General features: G+C 43.4%; 1 protein-coding gene across 1 annotated transcript in view; it reads left to right on the top strand.

Annotated features, from left to right (window-relative positions):
• The window catches only part of ROBO1 (roundabout guidance receptor 1), a 1,194,505-nt gene that overhangs the window by 492,977 nt on the left and 678,174 nt on the right, over positions 1 to 23,354 (top strand). The window contains exon 3 of the mRNA XM_060234426.1: positions 22,250 to 22,333. Within this exon, the coding sequence (XP_060090409.1) occupies positions 22,250 to 22,333 (84 nt within the window). The remainder of the gene's footprint in view (positions 1 to 22,249; positions 22,334 to 23,354) is intronic.

The raw sequence follows: 23,354 nt of genomic DNA, 5'->3' as shown, positions 1-23,354 counted from the left end.
AAAAGGTAAAGGTAGTCCCCTGTGCAAGCTCCAGTCGTTTACGACTCTGGGGTGACGTTGCTTCATGATGTTTTCACAGCAGATTTTTTTACGGGGTGGTTTGCCATTGCCTTCTCCAGTCAGCTACACTTTCTCCCCAGCAAGCTGGGTACTCATTTTACCAACCTTGGAAGGATGGAAGGCTGAGTCAACCTTGAGCCAGCTACCTGAACCCAACTTCTACCAGGATCGAACTCAGGTCGTGGGCAGAGAATTTGGACTGCAGTATTATGGGTACACATAGGCAAAAAAAATCTTTGCAGCCAATTATTGCATTTAAAGCAGCAAGCAGTTAAAAATAAAATAAATCAATTTAAAAATCAGGGTATCTACATAAAACCAACAACCGAATTGTGATATTTGTTGGACAATTAAATTCAATCAATCAGCATTTATTAAGTTAAACAGATCAGTCAACAGTACAACACAATTTACATATAAATGTAAAATTAATATACAGAGCTTAACATTCACAAGCCTATTGTGCTGTAATTATATATAAAGTTATTTATTATGGAAAGTCTCAGCACAAAAGGAGATATGTATAGAATTTTTCAGATCTTCTTGAGCACTTGGATAGAATACGGAAAAGATAGGTAAAATGGATGTCCTTATAAAATGGACAATATCACGTTTCACAGTTTTGACTGTATTAAATTCACAGGAACATAGATGTTGAGGGTAGGGAACATGTAAGTATCTCCTTTCCAGTAGCACTGAGAGCAGTCAGTTAAAAGGGGCTACAGTGGAAGTTCTGTGGTATTTGAGGAATTCTAAAGCTTAAAGATTGTTATAGATAGAGAGCCAGTTTTGGTGTAGTGGTTAAGTGCGTGGAAAGAGTCTGGGAGAACTGGGTTTGATTCCCCACTCCTCCACTTGCACCTGCTGGAATGGCCTTGGGTTAGCCATAGCTCTGGCAGAGGTTGTCCTTGAAAGGGCAGCTGCTGTGAGAGCCCTCTCAGCTCCACCCACCTCACAGTGTGTCTGTTGTGGGGGGAGAAGATATAGGAGATTGTAAGCCACTCTGTGTCTCTGATTCAGAGAGAAAGGCGAGGTATAAATCTGCAATTCTTCTTCTTCTTCTTCTCTGGCACAAAGTTTTGGCTATGATTTTCTAGCACTGGATAGAGATGTGTCTGAGCTGTATTCCATACTTATTATTTGAGTATTTATTTAGCTCTCACAAATCCAAGATGGCACATTGCTAAGGGGGAGAAGCTGAGCAGTTGTATTTTATTTTCAACCACATCCACACAACTTGAGCAGTGGCTAGCTGCAAGAATGGTGTAATTCCAGATGAGATAAGGTTTAGCTTGAAGCCAGAAACATACAGTTTGATACCAGCTATGAGCTCAAGTGACATCTGCCCCAGTTTTATTGTGAAAATTGCATTTGGTGAGCAATGAGGAACATCAAATATACATCTAAGGAACTTCTACTGAACTGCTTCCAAGGGATGGAAGTCTTCAAACAATAGATTTGTGAATCATACAGGAGATGAGGTGTTACTTTACTTTCAAAAACATCAGTTATGTAGGGGATACTTTACAGTCCAATCCAGACATACATAGCAGCCGGCCGCTCAGGTGTGGGCGGATCTATGACGCTGCTCGTTGGCTTCCAAAGGGGTTCGAAGTGCCAGAGCACAGCCAAGCTTCAGTCGCCACCTGTAGATGTGTGAAATATGCTGGAGTGTGGCCTCCCTGAGCAGCGCAAGGGAGGGGGCGCTTCCACAGGGACGGCAGGGATTGGCTGGCAGCGGCCAGGGAGACAGCCCATGTGGCACTTGCCAGCGGAGAGAGCGCTCCCCAGTGATAGGCTGCCTGCATGCCCCACCCCCCTCACGCACACACCCAGCCCCATTGTGTGACTGTGCAATCCTTGGAGAACCATCTGGTCAGCACTTACCACTAGCTCCATGGAGCAGCCTACCCGCCCAAGAGGCGAACCCAAGCCCCTTTCAGTGTCCCTGCCATGGGCTGCATGGCCGGATGGCATCCCAGATGCTGCGGGGGCCGCCTGCCAGAACACAGTAGGCCACCCGCTGCAGGCACCCATGTACCAAAGGTGCCGGCGACAGTCCCCATGGTGGCTTGCGCTCGTGCCCGCCCGCAGAGATCGGACGCCCATGAGGGGCGCGAGACAGTTTTGAAGTGGCCATGTGCAGGACTTGCTTCTTCCCACCCCCAGATCCCCCTTGAATAAGGACTCAACACAAAGTCCAGGGATAAGATTTATTAAAGCACCGACTGCAGAGGGGCTTCTGCCCTGCCCCCTTGCAGGAAGCCGCCTTGAGCCACGGTGGCCAGAGGCAGCCAGTCAAGGAGCGGAGCTGTGGGGCGGGTGGTCCACTGTCAGGGGCAGGGGCTGCATCCTGGCGCAGTGTCCTGACACTTGCTCTGCCACCATATGCCAGAAACCCCGCCGACGGGAGTTCGCTCCACCGGTTTTTGTGCCAGCGAGCACCATCGTGGCATTCTCAGCCACCAAGCCAAAGAGGAGCGCCTTCTCTGTCTCAGTCAAGTTTGGTTGGCGGTGACTCTCGGTCAATGCCGCTCTGTCTGCCGCCATTCCTCCCATGGGCAGTGGAATGTGCAGCTGTCTGACAGTGGTCGCTCTCACACCGCCCCGCCCAGCTTTCCCACAGGACACCAGCAGGGCATCTATTGGTCTCGACAGCCCCATGCCGTCATTCGTGCAAGGCCCCTCACAGCTCCAGCAGTGTCTGGAAGCTGTGGTGGAGTGCGTCAGGACAACAGCATGGGCACCGCAGCCTGCATCACATCGCACAAACCATGGGGGCCCATGGCGGGTGGTGCCCCCTCATCCCGCTGGCAGAGCCCCCCCCCCCAGGTGCGGCCGCTGCTCAACCTCCCCACTCTCTATGTGTGGGTTGTGCATTGGCAGTGGAGATGTCATCAGGAGCGCAGATACCGGGAGCACCTGAGCACTTCACATCTCGAGAATGCCACCTATCTGAACCACTTCCGCTTGGACTGTGCCACCATCCAGGACCTGTGTGAGCAGCTCGGGGCGAGCCTCTGCAGCCAGGTGACCGGCCCCTGCCCCATCCCCGTCCTGCAGCAGATCCACATCTCCCTGCATTTCCTGGCGACCGGCTCCTTCCAGGGCGTGGTGGCTGAGGCCCTGGAGGTCTCCCAGTCATCAGCTAGCCACTGCCTCCACTCCTTCCTCAATGCCATGTTTCAGCACCTCCAGCAGCAGGTTTGGTTCCCAACAGGCGAGGAGGAGCTGTGGACTGCCAGAGCTGGCTTTGCGGCAGTTGCAGGGTTCCCTAATGTCATGGGGGCTGTGGACTGCATGCATGTTGCCCTGGTGGCCCTGCGGGAGGATCCCATGGTGTACTGGAACAGGCACCACTTCTACAGCCTCAACATGCAGGCATCCTGCAACCACCAGGGAGATCCCAGGGAGTGTACACAACGCCCAGATCTTCACATCCTCGGGCTTCAATCACCTCCTGGCAGCCTGGCCGGATGGCCAGGGGTGGTTGCTGGCAAGGCCACTAGGCAGCGGCATGAGGCGCCACTCCCATCCCCTGTCCTCCACAGGTGACCGAGGGTACTCGTTGCTGCCCTACCTGCTGACGCCGTGCCAGGAGGACACACCCGAGGACCGGACAGCATACAACCAGGTGCACAGGGCCACTCGCATGGTCATTGAGCGTGCCTTCAAGCAGCTGAAGATGACGTTCCGCTGCCTGCACCACACAGGTGGCCGATGCAGCATGTGGCTAAGCTGGTCGCTGTGTGCGTTATGCTGCACAACATCGCCACCCGTCAATGCCTGTTGGCCCCCCAGGACCTTCCCTCCCCAGACTCCGGGTTGCCGGAGGGGGAGAATGAGGAGGCGGGGGCATAGGCAACTGCCCAGCAGGACTGGTTGTTCTGAGACTTTCTGCAATTTATAGTCTGTAGGGTGTTTTGCAGAGCTGGGTACCAAGATTGGTGGATGAAAATGCCTTCTTCCTTTCTGTTAAAATTGTGCTGGTGTTTGTAAATCTCAATAGCTTCTCTGTTCAGGCGGGTATGATAATGTGAGACCGTAGAAAGGACTTCAGTTCTTTCAAAGTGGATGACGTGGTCTCCTTCTTGAAGTGCATGTTCAGCTACAGCTGATTTTTCTGGCTGAAACAAGCGACAGTGTCAGTGGATGGTCTCCTGGGATGGAGGGTTCTTCTAATTTCTTGTTGGGAGTATCCATTGGCCTGCAGTGACTGTTTGAGGTGGTGTAGTTCCTGTTGTGAGGCTGATGGGACCAGCCAGTTGTGCTCCGGCGGCCACAGAGGCTGCAGGCAGTGCACACACCTGAAAGACAAAAAGATCGGGGGAGCCTTGCTGGCTGCAGGCATAGGACTCCACCCCTGGGTGAGCCTGTGAGAAGCAGGTTGAGCATCCCGACTGCCTCCAGTGGAGCCATCCCACACAATTCCAGCTGTTCTCCATCATGGGCCAGCTGAATCGCATGCGAGCCCACAATCACGGTAGCTGCGGCAGGGGACGGTGCGAGTGGCTGGACCTGTCCTAAATGGCAAGTCGCTGGCTGGGCTGCAGAAAACCGGGGCACATGTCGCACCCCCTTCACCCTGGCATGGGGATGACCAAGACACTAGGGGGGCTGCCAGCAGGATGGATGGCCAGGGCACACCCCACATGCACATGTGTGGTAGCCAGCACTCCGCCCGAGGTCGCAACCATGCTGGACGGTCTTGGAGGCTGGGGGCCACAGGGACTCCTAGCCGAACTTACCCATCCATATGGGGGGCTCTGGAAGCAAGACCTGTTAGGACTGGAAATCACAAGTGTTTAAGCAGGCAGGCCAAACTTAGCTCACCCCCCCCCCCAAAGTCCAGCATTTCTAACTGAACCACCATCCTTCTCTGTGCTTCCAAGTGCACCCCTCCTCATGCTAAGCCTGCACAGTATGGCCTTCTGGAGCAGAGTGTCATGCGCCCTGCCTTCCCTGGAGAGTTGTGCGTGGAAGGAGTCGAAACCTTTGTAGGGATGGGGGGCACTGAACGGCTGCAGGTGGGGGGCCGTGCCCAACTCAGAGTGAGAGGGGATTGGTGGGGCGATAACACAGCTCCCAAATGGGTTTCTGTGCTGCTGTGCCACCGGCGCTGTGTGCTTTCTGCTTCCACTATTGCCTATGGAGTATGCCAGCATTTTGCGTGGTGCAGGTTTGCGCCTGGAGGGGGGGCATTCCCGCACCAAAAGCTCTCTGGGAGGCCCCTGGGTCAGCCCCCTCCTACACCTAAGTGCTGTCCTGCGCCTCTGCTGCGCCCCAAGTGCAGCGCGGTGGCGCTCCACCATCAGCCCATGGCAATGGAATGCTGCGGTGACCAGAGAATGGTGCATGCCCCATTTCCGCCGGCATGGAGGAGGATCCACTGGCATAGGTCCCCATACCGCCGCCGTAGTGGTAGGTCCACTTCCACAGTGCTTTCAGCTCCCCCCCCCCTCTGGATTGCATTGTAAGCCCTCTTTTTAGTTGAAAAAAACACCTCAGAACACAGCTGATGCTGGTCTTTGAGCACCCTTGGCAACCTGGATCATCTGAGCCCTCTACAAACGTGTTGATTGAAACATTACACCTAGATATTTGAAGATCTTCACCTGTTCTATGTCATGTCCAAAATCTATGTTTAACATATCTCCCGGTGAAGATTAGAATCTTGCTCTTTTGGAAATTTATAGTTAGTTGTTCCTCTTTGCAGTATGCAATGAGAGCCTGAAGGACTTTTTGAAGCCCAACTTTAGAACAGAACAGAATAGAATAGTTGTGACACAGTAAGGTGGATATCAGTCTGTTAGCTATATTTGGCGGGTGAAATCTAAATTCCATAGATTCCACTACTGAATTAATATAAAAATAAATAGCAGAGGGGCCAAAATACAGATTAAATATGTTGCATCAAAGACAGAACTCTTGGTTTAAAATTGAGTGATTTACCCCCCAAGTCGGAATAAAGAGGCAGACACAAGTGAGTTGGTAAAAATATGGGCCACTTTATTAAATAATCATAGCAATGGCAAGGGCAACCAGAACTGCGGCCAGGTCAGGGCCAGGGGTCTCCACAGACCGCTACCCTGCCTTTTTCATGGTCAAGAGACCCAGCCCCCCAGCCGAAGCTGTGTGTCACAGCTCCCATCACGCAGGCCCAGCAGGGAGGCGCACACTGGAGGGCCCAGTCACCAGACGTGCGTCTTAGCAAAATGCACCCACCTGATCGAGTCTCCAGGACAGTCTGCATTCACACACCTCGGGTCACCAATACCCAAAGGTTGATCCTGCCAGATCCCTAACTTCCCAAAAAGGGGAGGCTAACCAGTCTTCCCCAGGCCGCATGGCTCCCTAAACCCAGTAAAACCTGCCCTAAAAAGTGACCAACCTATAAAGAGGCACCTCACAAAGCCAATTCCGCAATCCACTGATATGCTATGCAGGTTAGGCAAAAAAGATACCCCAATCAAAAGCAAAACAGCTGGGGAGTAAAAAATTCCTACCCGGCCCCTCAGTAAAGGAGGTGATCAGCACTTGCCTACATAACAAACAGGGCAGGCGGGAGGGCCGAGCAACGTCAAGGGATTGATAGGAGGGGGCGGAGGGCCTCAAGAAGCACATTCAAACTCGCTCCCCTAAAGACACGCCTAATGCACTCACCGAAATCCGTTCTCCCTTCCTGGGAGGTAAACGATCCCTGACAGCCAAGCCACAAGGCGGCAGGCTGCCAGAGATTCAATTACCCCCCAAGTCGGAATAAAGAGGCGGACACAAGTGAGTTGGTAAAAATATGGGCCACTTTATTAAATAATCATAGCAAGGGCAATCAGAACTGCGGCCAGGTCAGGGCCAGGGGTTTCCACAGACCGCTCCCCAGCCTTTTTCATGGGCAAGAGACCCGGCCCCCCAGCTGAGCTGTGTGTCACAACTCCCGTCAGGCAGGCCCAGCAGGGAGACGTGCACCGGAGGGCCCAGTCACCAGACATGTGTCTTAGCAAAAGGCACCAATCCAATCGAGTTTCCAGGACAGTCTGCATTCAAGTACCTCGGGTCACCAATACCCAAAGGTTGATCCTGCCAGACCCCTAACTCCCCAAAAGAGGGAGGCTAACTGGTCCTCCCCAAGCCGCATGGCACCATAAACCCAGTAAAATCTGCCCTAAAAAGTGACCAACCTATAAAGAGGCACCATCCCAAAGCCAATTCCACAATCCACTGATATGCTATGCAGGGTAGGCAAAAAAGACACCCCAGTCAAAAGCAAAACAGCCGGGGAGTAAAAAATTCCTACCTGGCCCCTCAATTAAGGAGGTGACCAGCACTTGCCTATATAACAAACAGGGCGGGAGGGCTGAGCAACATCGAGGGACTGACAGGAGGGGGCGGAGGGCCTCAAGAGGCACGTTCAAACCCCATTCCCCTAAGGACGTGCCTAACGTGTGCACTGAAGTCCGCTCTCCCTTCCTGGGAGGTAAGCAATCCCCAACAGCCAAGCCGCGAGGTGGCAGGCTGCCGGAGATTCAATTACCCCCCAAGTCAGAATAAAGAGGCAGACACAAGTGAGTTGGTAAAAATATGGGCCACTTTATTAAATAATCATAGCAACGGCAAGGGCAACCAGAACTGCAGCCAGGTCAGGGCCAGGGGTCTCCACAGACTGCTCCCCTGCCTTTTTCGCAGGCGAGAGACCCCCCCCCCCAGCCGAGCTGTGTGTCACAGCTCCCGTCAGGCAGGCCCAGCAGGGAGGCCCGCACTGGAGGGCCCAGTCACCAAACACGCGTCTCAGCAAAAGGCACCCATCCAATCGAGTCTCCAGGACAGTCTGCATTCACACAGCTTGGGTCACCAATACCCAAAGGTTGATCCTGCCAGACCCCTAACTCCCCAAAAGGGGGAGGTTAACCGGACCTCTCCAGGCCGCATGGCACCATAAACCCAGTAACTAAGGCCAAGTCTCTACTTAGGGCTTAGCAGCCACCGAAAGGCCCAAAGCCAACACCAGCCCTTGCCGACTGACTGGAGGGGGGCGGAGGGCCTCAAGAGGCACGTTCAAGCCCCGCCCCCCTAAAGATGCGCCCAACGAGTGCCGAAGTCCGATCTCCCTTCCTGGGAGGTAAACAATCCCCGACAGCCAAGCCGCAAGGCAGCAGGCTGCCGGAGATTCAGTTTTCAGTATTAGAATATTTTTCTTGTATAAACTGAACTATGGCTCCATTGATTGAGTGTTGAGTGCTAAAATGGTTGCCTTCTTTGCACCAAATAAGCATCTACAGTTTGCTGGGATTGTCCAGCTGCTAAAGCATTCTAGATGAATGTAGACTGGTCTCCTCATTTTCAATGATCTGAATGGAGAAACTTTTCTGCTGACCTTGAAACCAAGGCTGCTCCAAAACAATATTCGTATTTCTTTTACAGAAATGAAGCAAATTTTATTGAATAGCACTCCAAATAAAATCAAAGAAGGCATTCCCCCCCCCACTCTGGTTTTATACAACGTAATAAAGAGTAACCAAGAAAGCAAAATTGTGTATGTTTTCTCTTTACAGAGAATTTAAATGGGGAAAAGGTTGAAAGGTAGAGTCAAAAGAGAAGTAGCAAAATGGAAAAGGTATAGCTAGAGGAGAAAGGGTCTGTACCAAAGGTGAAATGTGGCCTGGTTATACTCTGTTGTGGAAGGCCCCCACAAACACCTGAAACCAGCCCTGACAGTCTCAACTGACAAGCTGGTATTGACCTTTAAAGACCCATACAGTTTGGGACCCAGATATCTTAAGTATTGAACCTACTACTAGACCATCTGTCTTGAGTTCCATATTTACTGCTTTTTTGTCATTGAAATGGAGGTTCAGTATGCTATGTTAGTAATGCATGCAGATTGGTAATAGCTGACAAGTTTTGTACTTCCTAATTAATACATGCCATCTACATTTTGTAAGAAGGTTATTTCTGTGACAAAAAAGAGCTTTAGTAAGGAAAATAGAATCGATCTTGTTCACAGTCTTATTTCTGTATCTCCTGCTGAAGTAATAAAGAAGTACACAATTCATTTCATATATCACCATATATACTGTTTTACCAGTGTCATGGGTTTGTTTGCCAGAGAAATGGATCAACCAAACTGACATTAAGTGTTCTTTGTGAACACTAACCAGTGGGTACTTAGATTTCCATTTTCAATTAAATGAAACACTATTCCATCTCCAGTGAGTGATTCTAATACTGTTTTGGGGATTAAAAGTCTGATTTACTGGTATCTAATTATAACATATTCTTCCCTACTGTACTTTTAAGAGAACACATCCTACTGTTCAGCAGATACTTGCTCTCTATCTAGCAGATTATGATTATATGTGGGGGGAAGAGACAGGCAGAACATGCAAGTTGACCATTTTTCTGACATAATTCAGTGGAATGTGACTGTTCTGTGGTTTTCATTATTCTTATAGGCAGCCAGGACCAACTTTGACTTGACCATTACTCTTTTTTTTATCTCTTTGCTTGAAACAACAACAACAAAAACTTTACATGATGGGAGCTAGTAGAAGGAGACATAAGCAGTGCAATTTCTGATTGTGGGAGCAACCTAGTTGTATCATTGTCTCAGCACCTTGTATGATTTAAATCAGAAGTGTCAAACTCATTTGTTCAAGGGCTGGATCTAACATAAATGTCAATTCATTAGACTGGGCCATGTGTGCCTGAAATGTAACTCTAGGTACCAGAGATATAAACTTTATAAAGGTTATTTCAGATGCTGAAATGCAATAGTAGGGGAATGACAATAGCAGGCTTGATTGGATTAGGCATGATACGCAGAGGGGTAATAGGTGTGAAGATAACTCATTGGTAATGAGACAGGAAACCTAGGTCTCAATTCGGTTCAGAAGGATTCAGTACGGGAGGATGCAAAGTCTGACATTAGAAACCACAACATTCAAAAACCTATGGGTGAACATTTTAACCTTCCAGGACATTCAGTTGCTGACCTAAGAGTAGCAGGTCTCTTTCAAAGGGAGATTTTAAAAAGAGACTGCTGAATTGCAATTGATAATGAACCTCAAGCGTCCTCCTGGACTGGATTGAGACCTAGGTTTCTGTAAAGTACTGGGGTCGGTGCAGTAAGAGACCAGAGTCGGAGAGTGATTTCAGCAAGCTTTACTTCAGGAACACACACACACAGGCTGAGCTCTGTTCAAACTTCCAACTCCTTTATACAATTCTTGCCCCCTTCTGATTGGTCCTTAACTATCTACACGGATTGGCTATTTACAGGGCCCTAAGGGCCTATCAGGGTACAGTATGAGCCTGGATGTTGATTGGCTACTTATGTTTCAATCCTTCCCCTGATTGGGCACGCTTAGGCCTTCTCTGGAACACTGGTGTGGAGTTCAAGCTCTGGCTTGTTTGGCTTCCCTCCAAAAGTAACAGTTCCCTCCAAAAGTAACAGTTCTCCCATTTGAGCCTAGGACACAACAGTTCCCTGTCTCATTACCAACACCTGATATTATCATTTGGCATCTGAAATCACTCCAGTCTCCAAGATATAAGGACAGATACTCACATTCTATCAGTATCTGAAGAAGTGAGCAATGGCTCACAAAAGCTCATGTCCTGCCACAAATTTGGTTAGACATTAAGGGGCTACTGGTCTCTTGCTCCTTTCTACTAATAAAATTGCAAACTGTGCTGTTAAGTTTACTTTTTTCTTTCTTTTTTATCTGTTGGAACTGGAGAGGGTGAACTCTCCAAGTGAAATAATGTGTTGATAATGTGGGCACAATGAAATAGTTAAAAAAGCAAGGGGTTAATATGAAGAAAGGCAGCCAGAGAAGTAGAAGGCAAGAGAGGGAGATGTGTTGAACTGGAAAATATGGAACCACAAATACATTTTTAAATACTTAGCCATCTACTTCCAGTTTTAAACAATGAATCCAATTCAGGTAATTCCTAAACAGGGTCTTTTTGAAAGAAAATAAAATCCCAGATAGGCAGAGAAATCTAATTTTTTTTTTAAAAAATATATTCCGAATAAGCCAACCAAAATAGTTTCCTTTTAATTTCCCTTCCCTTTTATCCCAAGGCATCTCTTTCACATGCCTCTTTCCTTTCTTTTAATGTGAGTATGCATTATAAGGTCTCAAAGTAAACAGCAAAGCAGGGCAGCTTTAATGTAAACTGCGCTTGTCAGAAGAATCTCCCCTCCTTCTCTCCCTCTCACTCTCTCTGCAGAAGTGTGCATACACACAAAATCTTATAATTTGAATAAAACTTCATTGGTCTTAAAGGCACCCCTGGACTCAAATTTTGTTCTCTCCTGTGTGCTGGTTCTTTCCCTTTCCCTCCTCCTTCCTTTCATCTCAGTCAGGAGGAGGGGGGATGAGACCTCAGTCAATGGAGGGAAGTAGTCTTGGCTTTGTGTCACTCCCACATCATTATGGGAGATGGGCGAAAGCGAGCTGCAACATGAGGGCAGCAGCAGCCCCAAGGAAGGAAGCAGGACAAAGCCAGTTGCTCATGAGCTAGATATAAGCCCTCGATGTGCCGGTTCCAGTCTACCAGTCTTATGTTTGACACCCCTGGTTTAAATCATAGAAGTTTGCAGTCTACACATTTTATTGCTTTGGATCCTAGGTCTACAAACATTTTTTTCTAATTATTTTTTTGGTTCCCAGTTATCTATAAGTGTTTGAAAACAGCAGCAACTTCTCATGCTTTGGCTGTGCAATATTACAAATTGACAATACCTCAAGATAGCTGTCAAGTTGCTCTGGACCCTGAGTGCCCCTTGCTGTTTGCATGATTGCCTACATGATATGAATTTTCTAAGGCTGAATTCTGCCAGAATAAAGCAGTTATTGATTATTGTTCTCCCCGGTTGCTTCATTTCAGAATGAGGTTTTATTTTCCCTGTTGTCAGAGTTCATAAACTTTTAAGAAATTTTTGCCCCTGTATTTTCTTTTGAGTGACAATACTGAGGAACAAGATCCTTACACATGTTTTTATGGAACTGCTTAAAGAGTGATGTATTAACTTTATTCAGGAATTGTTCCAAGTTTGCATTCTCTGCTCCATATGTACAGTTTTTATTACAACTTATACAACAATGTCAGTCTATTGTATCTGTTTTCCTTTCAATATTCATGGTTCTATCAGCATCTGGTAAAGCTCAAGATATATGACAATATTGATTTTCCCATAAAATTAAAATTAGTGCAATCAAAAGCATTTATTAATTGGTTTTCAACTAAAATAAATGCTTTTACAAACAAAATACTCCTTCAGTAGACAAAGAGATTTATGTTTTTGCAAAGTTATGACAGTCTCAATGGAATACTTTTATAGCATTAGATTGTATAATAGAAGTCCTACTATGTTTTAAATATCTTTCAAGAATTTTTTTTTAAAAAATAAGACATAGGTCAGCACTGTAAATAGTATGAAATAGTATGAAATGACAAGCAGAAAGGTACTGGCTGGATATTGGAGGGGGGGGGGGAATTACAGTCAGAGTAATTCAGAGGTGGAACCAGCTGCCAAGGAAGGTGGTGAACTCCCCTTCATTGGCAGTCTTCAAAATGCGGCTGGATGATTATTTGTTGGAGATGCTTAGGCAGATCCTGCATGGAGCAGTGGGTTGGACTAGATCAAGGATGTTGAACTCATTCGTTGCGAGGGCCAGATCTAACATAAATGAGAGCTTGTCGGGCTTGGCCATGTGTGTACCTATTTAAGATTAGGTAGCAGAGATAAAGGACACTTTATAAAGGACACAGAAAACACAATTAACATGCTTAAAACATTACCACTCATTGGTCTTAAAGGTGCTTTCTTTGTATTTCTCCCATGGGATCCAGGGAACTAGGCAAAGGAAGCTCTGGCTCTTTCCTTCCTTCCCCAGGGGACCAGGAGGGGGAGGAGCCTCAGCCAATAGAAGGAAGAGAGGCTTGCCTCAGTAGTTTTGCTGTGGGATTGAGAAAGCCTGGCAAAGCAAGCTCTGCCTCCCGCCCCTTTCCTCCCTAAGGAATGTAGAAAATAGAGGTTTTGCTCTGTAGCTCCTGTGTGATTGAGCAAGCCTTGCAAAGCAAGCTGTTATGTGGAAGGAAGCAAGAGAGACGGAGAAGGAAGCAGATGACAGCCAGTTGCTCGGGGGATGGATAGGAGCTATCTGGGGGCCTGATTCATCCCCCAGGCCGCATGTTTGACACCCCTGGACTAGATGGTCTGTATGACCCCATCCAACTCTATTATTCTATGTCTGTATACAAACAAATGATATATTTGTAGACAGATATTTCCCTGTCACTGCTTGAAACAGGTGTGGTTTCCACTCCAGAACAAAAATACTACTTTGTTTTTGTTTGTTTTTAAATCTCTTGATGGTAGGGATGGAAATAGTGGTGTGAGTACAGCATCAAGAAAAGTGGCTACCACATGGGTTGGGGAAATTTGATCTTTCCATCTGCACAGCAGTCACCCACACTTTACTGCACTCTTTCCTAAAATGTTGCAATAAAGTCTAATAAAAAACAAGTTTGAGAAAAAGTAGAGGCAAGCTAGGGAAATACCATGAGAGGTGCACAAATACAACACAATGGAGTGGGAAAGCAGAAGGGAAAAACCCATTTCACAACAGCATTGAACTTGTATGGAAATGGCCAATGCTCAAACTTACCTTCAACTGACACAAGGAATGTTCATTCACAGCATGGAGGGACAAGTTCAACAGCAACAGATAAACAGACTGACACTATATAATGTATCAAACCCCCTTTCTACCTGCAAATACTCTTCACTCTTTCTATTCAAATTAGGCTACTGTGGGCTCATAGGACAGAATGGACTCCATTTTATGCTATTAGTCCATAGGACAGAATGGACTGCATTGTATCCTATCAACCCATTTGACAGATTGGAGTCCATTCTATACTATGAGCTCATTGGACAGAATGGACTCCACTGTATCCTATGGGCTCAAAAGTTGTAATTGACTCCATTCTGTTCTATGGACTCATAGGATACAATGCAGTCCATTCTGTCCTATGGACTAATAGCATAAAATGGAGTCCATTCTGTCCTATGGGCCTACACTGAAGTCCACTCTGTTCTATGACCCTATGAGATGGAATGGACTCCCTTTCACATTCCTGCCACCTGCAAGCAGGAAGGGGTAAAAGGGAGGCCTAAGAACATAAGAGAAGCCAAGTTGGATCAGGCCAATGGCCCATCCAGTCCAACACTCTGTGTCACACATTGGCCAAAAAACCCAGGTGCCATCAGGAGGTCCATCAGTGGGGCCAAGACACTAGAAGTCCTCACACTGTTGCCCCTCCCAAGCACCAATTCAGAGCATCACTTGCCTTGAACAGAGAGTTCCAACAATGCACTGAGTCTAATAGCCACTGATGGACCTCTGCTCCATATGTTTATCCAATCCCTTGCAATGGCTTTCAATTGCTGCCTACCTTCCAGCCTGCCTGTCTGTCTCCCTCCCTCCCTCCCTCCCTCCCTCCCTTCCTTCCTTCCTTCCTTCCTTCCTTCCTTCCTTCCTTCCTTCCTTCCTTCCTTCCTTCCTTCCTTCCTTTTTCCTTTCTTTCACTCCTTTCTCCTTCCTCTCATTCTTTCTTTGTCTTTCTGTCTTTTTCTTTCATTCTCATTTTTATTTCTCACTTCTTTCTCCCTCTCTTTTTTACCTCTCCCTTATGTTATTTCTCTAATTCTTTCTTTGTATCTCTGTCTTTCTGTCTTTTCATTTCATTCTGTATGTCTACCTTCCTTTCATTTTTTATTTCTTGCACTCCTTTCCTCCCATCTTTCCCCCCACTATTCATTCTCTCATTCTTTCTCTGTCTTTCTTTTTCTTTCATTCTGTTTGTCTATCTTCCTTCCTTCCTGCCACCTACATATTCATCACATACACACACCCAAAAGTCTACAAGAGATGTAGAAATGCACCAGGACAAATGAAAATATGACATATATGATTTGAAAATAGGAATGTTGGTGTGCCAGATACTAAGGATGTAGGTGTCCAGTAGATTCCCATCCTGCTTTTGTTTCAGATCTACAGTTCTTTATACCATATACATATATAATTATGTACTAAAACACAAACATTAAATATTCTGCATAGTCCCAAAGGTTAGAGTGGAACAGCAGATTGTAACTAAGCATGAAGATTCAGGCTTCACTTGCTTGTTGAAAAGGAAGTATACTGGAATATAATTATAAAAGGTTTGCTAACTGGAACAGTTTTTTTTTTTTTTAAATCATTTGAAACGTGTGTATTACACCTAACATGACTGGCTAAACAAAGGCTAGTATATGGCAGGTGTCATATAAATGTTAAGTAGGTTAATGATGTAGCAGAGTTGCAATACTGATTGTTTCCTGAATAAAAGCAATATAGTACTATTCCTTGACTATTTAATTGACCATCTGACAGCCCATGTGATCCAATACTAGTATTGGATATGTTAAAAAACTTAAAACAATCTTGACTTTTCTGACATTTATGCATGTTTTTAAAACAAATAAGTGCAATCAGATCTTTGACAAGCATGTGTTTAAACTATAACACATGAATGGCCTTTACAAGCCTATAAAATACATTGTGGATGCAATGTTTCCATCAGCATCAGTTTTATTTTCATTGTTACTTGAAGAAGTCTTGAATCCATTTGATACATATTTAATCAAACAGAAACTGATTGCTAAAATCCCATTAGATAATGAGAAATGTTTCAGAATAAATATCTTGCTGTTTTAATATATAATCTTTAAAAGATACACAATATTTACTTTTATTGCTGCTTAATTATAATTGTGTTGATGAAAGCCATTGAATTGCTTCTCTAAATCAATATTTTACACCATTTAAATCTTAGTGGGGTACTATTTATACATCATGGTTTCTATAAATTCCATAAATTGCATTCTAATTTATATACATCATGTCTATATTCCACCTACACAACAAAGTTAAATCACTGGTGGAGCAATCAAATATTTTTGTACAGGTCCCAGTCTGGCACATGGAGTGGGGTGAGTGGATGCCAGAATTTCATAGTCAAAAGTTGAAGTTTTGAGTCACCAAATAATTAATGTTTTATATTTAGGTAGTTTATGTTGTATTTACCAGTGTTTGGTAAGTATAGTATATATGGCATGTGTATTGTTAGATTAATTGATATTATAGGTCTAACTAAAATAAGAGCTTGTTTCAGACACACATTGACTTTCTGTGGTGCTTTCTATAATCTTAACATTACAAAGTGATCCTTAAAGATACATCATTTCTCACATTTTGGTTCAATGTGTTCAGCATTCTTTTTCAGATGCATCTTCCTACATTACTCTAGATTAGTCAGAGAAATCAATGTCAATTGATCCAATTTGCAGAACACCATTCTAATATTGATAGTAGTTTATACTCATTTGCTTTTACCTAATCTTTTATTAATGATCTTCAAAATGTCAATTAATATTGTTATCCAGAGATTCTATAATAAATACTTTTTAAAAAAAAAATCTACTAATGAATAGCGATTCAAAGGAAGCAAAAGACAGAGTAAGATAAAATGTAAGCAAATTAATTATTTGTTTAGCATTCTCTCAAAATTGCAATCATCATTAGATAGTCTTCCCAAAATGTCAATTTAGTATTATCACTTGCATCAACAGTATGTTAGAACATGAAACAAGGTAAATTAATAAAAATTATATGTTTCTTATCTTTTAACATTGGGGGATTATTAGTATTTTTTTAAACATGGGGATACGTTTTAGCCAGCACTGATTAAATATATTGTCATGGCATTCTAATGTTTCATACTATGGCAAGCAAACAGCATTCTTTTAGGGGAAATGCATAGCTGCACAATTTAATGAGAGTTGTAAAAAATAAACCCTTGTAAATGGCTATATGTGTGATATCCAACTGTTAAAAAAAAGTTGTAAAGGAGTTTAATTTTAATTCAAGATATATGGAAAAATAAATGCTAGATACAATATCACAAACAAAATATCCTGCATATGCAAAATTTCAGATGATCATCTAAAGCAAAACCTTATTTTAATGTATTGATGCATATATATGTTGTATACTGCCCTGAGTCCTGCTTGTGGAATATGGAGCAGGATAGAAATTAAATATGTTGTTGTTCCATTGTATTAAATAATGTGTGTATTGCAGTAATTTCAAAGATTACCAATTCTGCTTCTCCTTGTCTATGTTCAGAGTTTCTGAATAGTAGCAGAATGATGTAGTTATGACTGAGTAAGACTACAAAAGCTGCCAGTGGCCTTTTTTGTCATTGCCTGCACAAACTGTATTGAGAGGTACCAAGTCCTGTTCCCTCTTACCTAGCCACTACTAGGTTCAATGAAATGTTGCTCAGCACCAAAGGCTTTCATAGTTTTCCCAGAAGCTCCAAGAGCAGCCTGCACACACGATATCACCAAAGTGATGATGTAATTTACAAGTGTCATCATTGTGCCACACACACATAGAAAGTCCCTCACCAGAGGCTGTGGGGGACTTGGCAACCCTAACCTGCTCTATTCCTACTAAACCAGTTATTATTTATTTATTTATTATTTATTACTTTACATTTATATCCCGCCCTCTCCGCAAGCGGACTCAGGGCGGCTTACAGTATCATAAAAACAGTCAATTCCATAAAACATATAAAATCATAAAACATTTATCAAGTTAAAAACTAGTACGCTATCTCAGTCTAGTCTGGCGGTATTGGGGTCTGACTATGACCGCCAGCTTCTGTAGGATGTCCGGTGGCAGCCCATTTTCAATCAACCAGAAAAGCCTGCCTAAACAGTTCGGTCTTACAGGCCCTGCGGAACGCCGACAAATCCCGCAGGGCCCTTATAGCTTCTGGAAGGGTGTTCCAGAGTTCTGGTGCTGCCACCGAGAAGGCCCTAGATCTTGTTGCGGATAGCCTGGCTTCTTTTGGGCCAGGGGCAGACAGCAGATTTTTTGTCCCTGATCGCAGTGCTCTCTGGGGGATATATGGGGAAAGGCGGTCCCGTAGATAGGCAGGTCCCTGACCATAAACAGTCTATGGCCTAAACAGTCTAAAGACCACACCTAACACCCTCAGTCTGAACATCACAAAGCAAGCAAAAAAGGTTCTGCACACTGCCGATCCAGAAAGAATCCTCCCCAAAAATCCTGTTTGGCCCCAAATGGTCATCCCATGATATACCAGGGAGTGTGGGTGAGCAGGCAGCTTGAAGGCAACATCTGCATCACATGGAAAGTCCAGAAGATATATATATATATATTCTGTCCTCTGTCTTCCCACTGATTAGCTTCCTGCTTTCCCAGCCAATCCAGCCTCGTTTTTTAATTTGAATGGGACTGGAGCAAATCTATCTTCAGTTTATCGACCAAGAATGCCTCTTTTGATTATTCTGGAATGTGGAGGTGGGGCATAGCATAAATAGATCAATTACTTGTAACACATTTTCAAATATACAAAAGTTATCCAGTTGTGAAGGTTTTTTTTTAAATGAAATAGTCATTTCCAGCAAAATACAGCTACTGTAAATTGATGTGATGGATTAGAGTAACTCTGGATAGGATTAGATTATGAAACTTAAATTATAAACCACCGTTCCCCCACTACAAACATAAACATAAGTATAATTTAAGCTCTTTTCAATACACTGATAAAAGCACAATGTTGTTTAGGATTGTTTTGTCCAGGGCTTTTTTTTTTTTTGCAGAAAATTTCAGAACTCATTTGCCTATTAGGCCACACCCCCTGACACAAAGCCTGCCAGAACTGCATTCCTGCTCAAAAAAACCCGTGGTGTTGCCAATCAGGTATGGACAGGATATGAAAATAGAAATCACAGTACATCCAATGTGTACTAAAAGCAGTTTACTAAAAGTTCCAAATACTTACACATTTGAATTTCAGTATTAGTTTTTTTTAAAAAAATGAAATTGGTTTAAATTAGCATGATATTTGGAAGTTATTGTTATCCCTGAATTGTTATTTTGAGCAATGGCAAAGGGTTGGACCTGGTGCAAGGACAGCGAAAGTATTGTTGGCTATTGCCTTCTGTGCTAAGCCCTTTGTGATCTGAGGAAAGGTTATTTCCATGACCATGGTATGCAGGAACAGCCATGCAGGTCTGGACATCTGGGATTTAAGAAGAAAAGAATTGCAGATTTATACCCCACCTTTCTCTCTGAATCAGAGACTCAGAGCAGTTTACAATCTCCCATGTCTTCTCCCTCCACAACAGACACCCTGTGAGGTGGGTGGGGCTGAGAGGGCTCTCACAGCAGCTGCCCTTTCAAGGACAACCTCTGCCAGAGCTATGGCTAACCCAAGGCCATTCCAGCAGGTGCAAGTGGAGGAGTGGGGAATCAAACTTGGTTCTCCAAGATAAGAGTCCACACACTTAACCACTACATCAAACGGGCTCTCTACACCAAACTGGCTCTCTTCACCAAAGCAGAAAGTGAACAAAATTACTCCCTTCTGCAAAATCACTGTATTCATGGAAGAGTCCCATTGATATAAGAGGAACAGGAAGAAGGGAGTAATTACTCCATATGGGTCTTGCAAGCCCAGTAATAAACTTTCCCAGGATGAGAAAGGGCTGCTTGGCAGAGGGGAAAGCCTAAGGAGGGTGGTCATCATCGCCTTCTGCTGATGAATTGTGGGATGTTTTATTCTGTGACAGTTTTAAATTTTCAATATCTATAAAGATTGATCATGCATACCAGATAACGAAGAGACTGGTGAAGACAAGCATGTAACAATACAAATGGAATTAATACAGTAGCAGAACTTTTTATTTATGCAACACTGAATTTCTACTGAAACCAATAAAAAAAATCTGCACTTTCAACATTTATGGTTGCATGAATTCCTTAGCATATATTCGTAGTGAAGCAGAATTTAACATTTTCATATTTTCAATACCAATCTCCTTATTGTAGCTGTTTAAGCTTTGGGAACTGACCCAAAGATCCATGACAATATACACTTAAGTTAACAGAACATTTCTCATTTCTTATCTTAAACTCTGAACAAGAACTTTACCATTTACCTTCTCAAAAGATTCTGGACAGGAGCCAAACAGTCCCGTAACTAGTTCCTCTTCATTCAAGAATAGTTTAGCTTCAGTTTCTAAACAGCCGTCTCCTGTGGCCCATGGTAGAGTTTCATAAACACATTTTAATCTGATAGCAGGAAGGGCTGTTAAAAGAAACTAAGGTGTGAAAAAGAAATCCCACTGTATGAATGCAAATTATTAAATTCTGTTAAATTGTTGTTTGACACCAGCTTCAGTTCATCTAAATGAAAACACATAGCCTGGGAAGGTTTATAAAACATCTTTGCAAACTATATACAATGATCCGCATTTCCTTCCACCAGCACTTTCACTAAAATATTTCATTAAAATCTTAGGTGTGCCACCTGTAAAACCAGTAATGGCATATCAATAAACTGTTCATCATTTCATCTTTGCTTTTTAACTTCAGAACACAAAATAGAACACATAGTATCTCTGCTACTTAATTTATTGGAAGGCCTGTCCTGCTGCCCTTGACTGGTATAATTTACTACTGGCCCAACAACTCCATGCAGGCAAATAAGAGAATGGTCTCTTGGAAGAGAATTTTTATTCACTTCATATGCAGCCTCTTTCAAAGCAGTTCTCAAGGATGACAATGAGATTGCCTATTACTGAGGCAACAAATGTAAGTGGATAAAAAAATGAAGACTTTCACATCTCTTCTCTGTCTTTATTAACAAAAGCATTATAATAATAGATCTCCATAATAGAAAAGCATACTAAGTTTTTTTTTAAAGTTTTTTTGTCTAAAGGAAAGATTTCCAGTTGTACAGCCTGAATTTCCTTCCTCCCCTGCCCTCATAAGGGACTGTGCTCTTCTACAGATCATTGCCTAGTCAAGCAATGTCTTTTTTGGAATATAGTCATAGGAACTATTTTTTCAAATATACAAGAAATAAAGCATTTTTAACAATTGAGAAACTTTATCCTACTCCACAGTTATAGGTTTTCTCATTCTGCAAATATCACCAGGTATTGTTATTCTAAAGTAAACTTATTTTTGCTTTGATATGTAGATTTAAGAATAACACAAGAGAACACTAATTAGACATCTGCGTTGTTTGCAGGTTAGAATGCCTTTTGCACAAAAGAAAGAAAGAAAGAAATCTGGTTTTTCTAAAAAGCTAACTTATTCCTGCAGTTTATTTTTGAGTATCCAATAAGCTTCTTGTCACCACTATTTTTCCAAGTCAGTATTTTTAGCTGAATTTTCATTCAGTAAAATTAAATGGTATTAAAATAAACCGTAACATAAACTGTAACAGAAGTCACATGTTAATGTAACATCTGATAGATTTCTTTGCATTTGTTTCATTTCCCATTTTTAAATGCATCCACATTGTGCTTTATTCCAATTAGCCTTAGAATATGTTGTTTACTGTTTTCTTGTACAGAAACGTGATTCCTTTCATTTTCTTGTTTTTACATATGACTGAAATTATTTCCTTATTTGTCTCCAGCCCAGGGAAACGTGTCCCTTTTTCATGATTATAAGCTGTTGCCTTTTCCAATGTGATCATTCCCCTTCTCTTTGCTCCTCCTCCAGAGAAGGTACAGCACTTATACAAGCCCTCCTCCTTATTTGAAAAAGACAGTGCTTTCCCCCTTTCCACAAAGAGGTAAAGTCCCCTGAGTCAGTAATTGCCAGGAGATGAAGCAATGATGGGGAGTGATCACAGTCAATAGCTTTGATTAACAATAAGGTAGAAAATTAGCAATGCTAGCATTCAGCCACCCTGCCTCCTCATCCCCATATGTCCACCACAGCATGTGCTGACTGCTTTGCAATATAGACAGAGCACTTTCTGCTATGAAGTGAGAGTGAAGGTGCAACAGAAGAATAAAACTAGTTAAACAGAAAGGGAATTTAAAAGTTCAAAGGAATGTTGCTGGAACTATTACTAAAGTTAATGCAGCCAATGATGTGGAAGAATGGAGTATGCTGTGTGCTGTCACTGTTTGTTTTTCTGTCACATGTGGATTTATTTGTGTATGGGCAATATTTGATTAAAATGGAAACTACTGTTACTACTATGACCACATCAGCAGCTCTGATGTTATTTCCGACAGACTCTGATGATCTGGAGAAGGGGAATGACAGTGGAACACCACTTCCCACCTCTGAAAATGAGGACAATTCGTTGGGCTACACAGGTAAAGTGCATCTTTCTAAACTACTACTTCCATTTTGCTACTTCCATATGTCACCAGTCCACAGTTGCTTAACCATCTCTGATGCTACTATCATCGAGCATTAGCATTCATCCCAGAAGATGCAAATGCATTACTGAAACAATGTTATGAAGTGCTTATCTGGAATTGAATCAAATAGTTTATGCTGTGAATTTCCATATTCGTAAAAAATCATGAGCACAGTACTTTTGCTCAAATGAGTAGACATAGCTTGGCATAAACTTCACTTCAGAAAAAAATATATTGGGGATTAAATTTTTGTTTTGTTTTTATATTTGTAGACAAAACATATTTGATTTATCTCTTGTCAGATGGTTGAGGCTGCAAATCATGTGAATGTAGGCCACATGGGGGTGGGGGGGAAGAGTGCTTAATAGTACCTAAGGACAGGATAATATATCAGAAATCCCGCACCACAGTTCTTCCATCATTATTAACATAGGCCACTATGCAGTTAACCTTACTGCCGTTTCAGTTATACATGTTACACTTGTTAACTCTGAACCTTTCCCACACAAAGTAAAAATATTAGTAAGGATAGCAATTCTAATCCTGAATAAGGATATATGAAGAAAGTGAAAAGCAGGTTTCTGTACTATCTGATCTAGAATGTGACACTCCAGGAAAGGATAGTATAAGTTTAAGGTAGTAAAAAAAAAAAAGTAGATATACTAGTATATTGTCTCCCAGTTATTTGGGGCCAATTTGCTATGTGAATCCCTATGTAGGTAAAATAAGTTATAACATATATCTGTGGCTGTGTAATGAATAAATGATTAACTTTTAATAACATTACAAGTATTTCTGTAATGATCCCTAGCTGTAATACTCAATCTTTGCAATAATGTCCTTGCTATACTTGGTAGTTCACTGTTCACAGTTTTGGGGGGGCAAAGCGAGATGTAAACAAATTAAGCAAGGTAATATCACCCACCTTTTCCCTATGGTATAAGATGAAAAAATAAACCTAGTTTCTCTTTCA

This window comes from Heteronotia binoei, chromosome 3 (genome assembly GCF_032191835.1).
Source record: "Heteronotia binoei isolate CCM8104 ecotype False Entrance Well chromosome 3, APGP_CSIRO_Hbin_v1, whole genome shotgun sequence".
Taxonomy (NCBI): domain Eukaryota; kingdom Metazoa; phylum Chordata; class Lepidosauria; order Squamata; family Gekkonidae; genus Heteronotia; species Heteronotia binoei.
The sequence above is the reverse complement of the archived record's forward strand: the minus strand, read 5'-3'. Positions and strand labels throughout refer to the sequence as shown.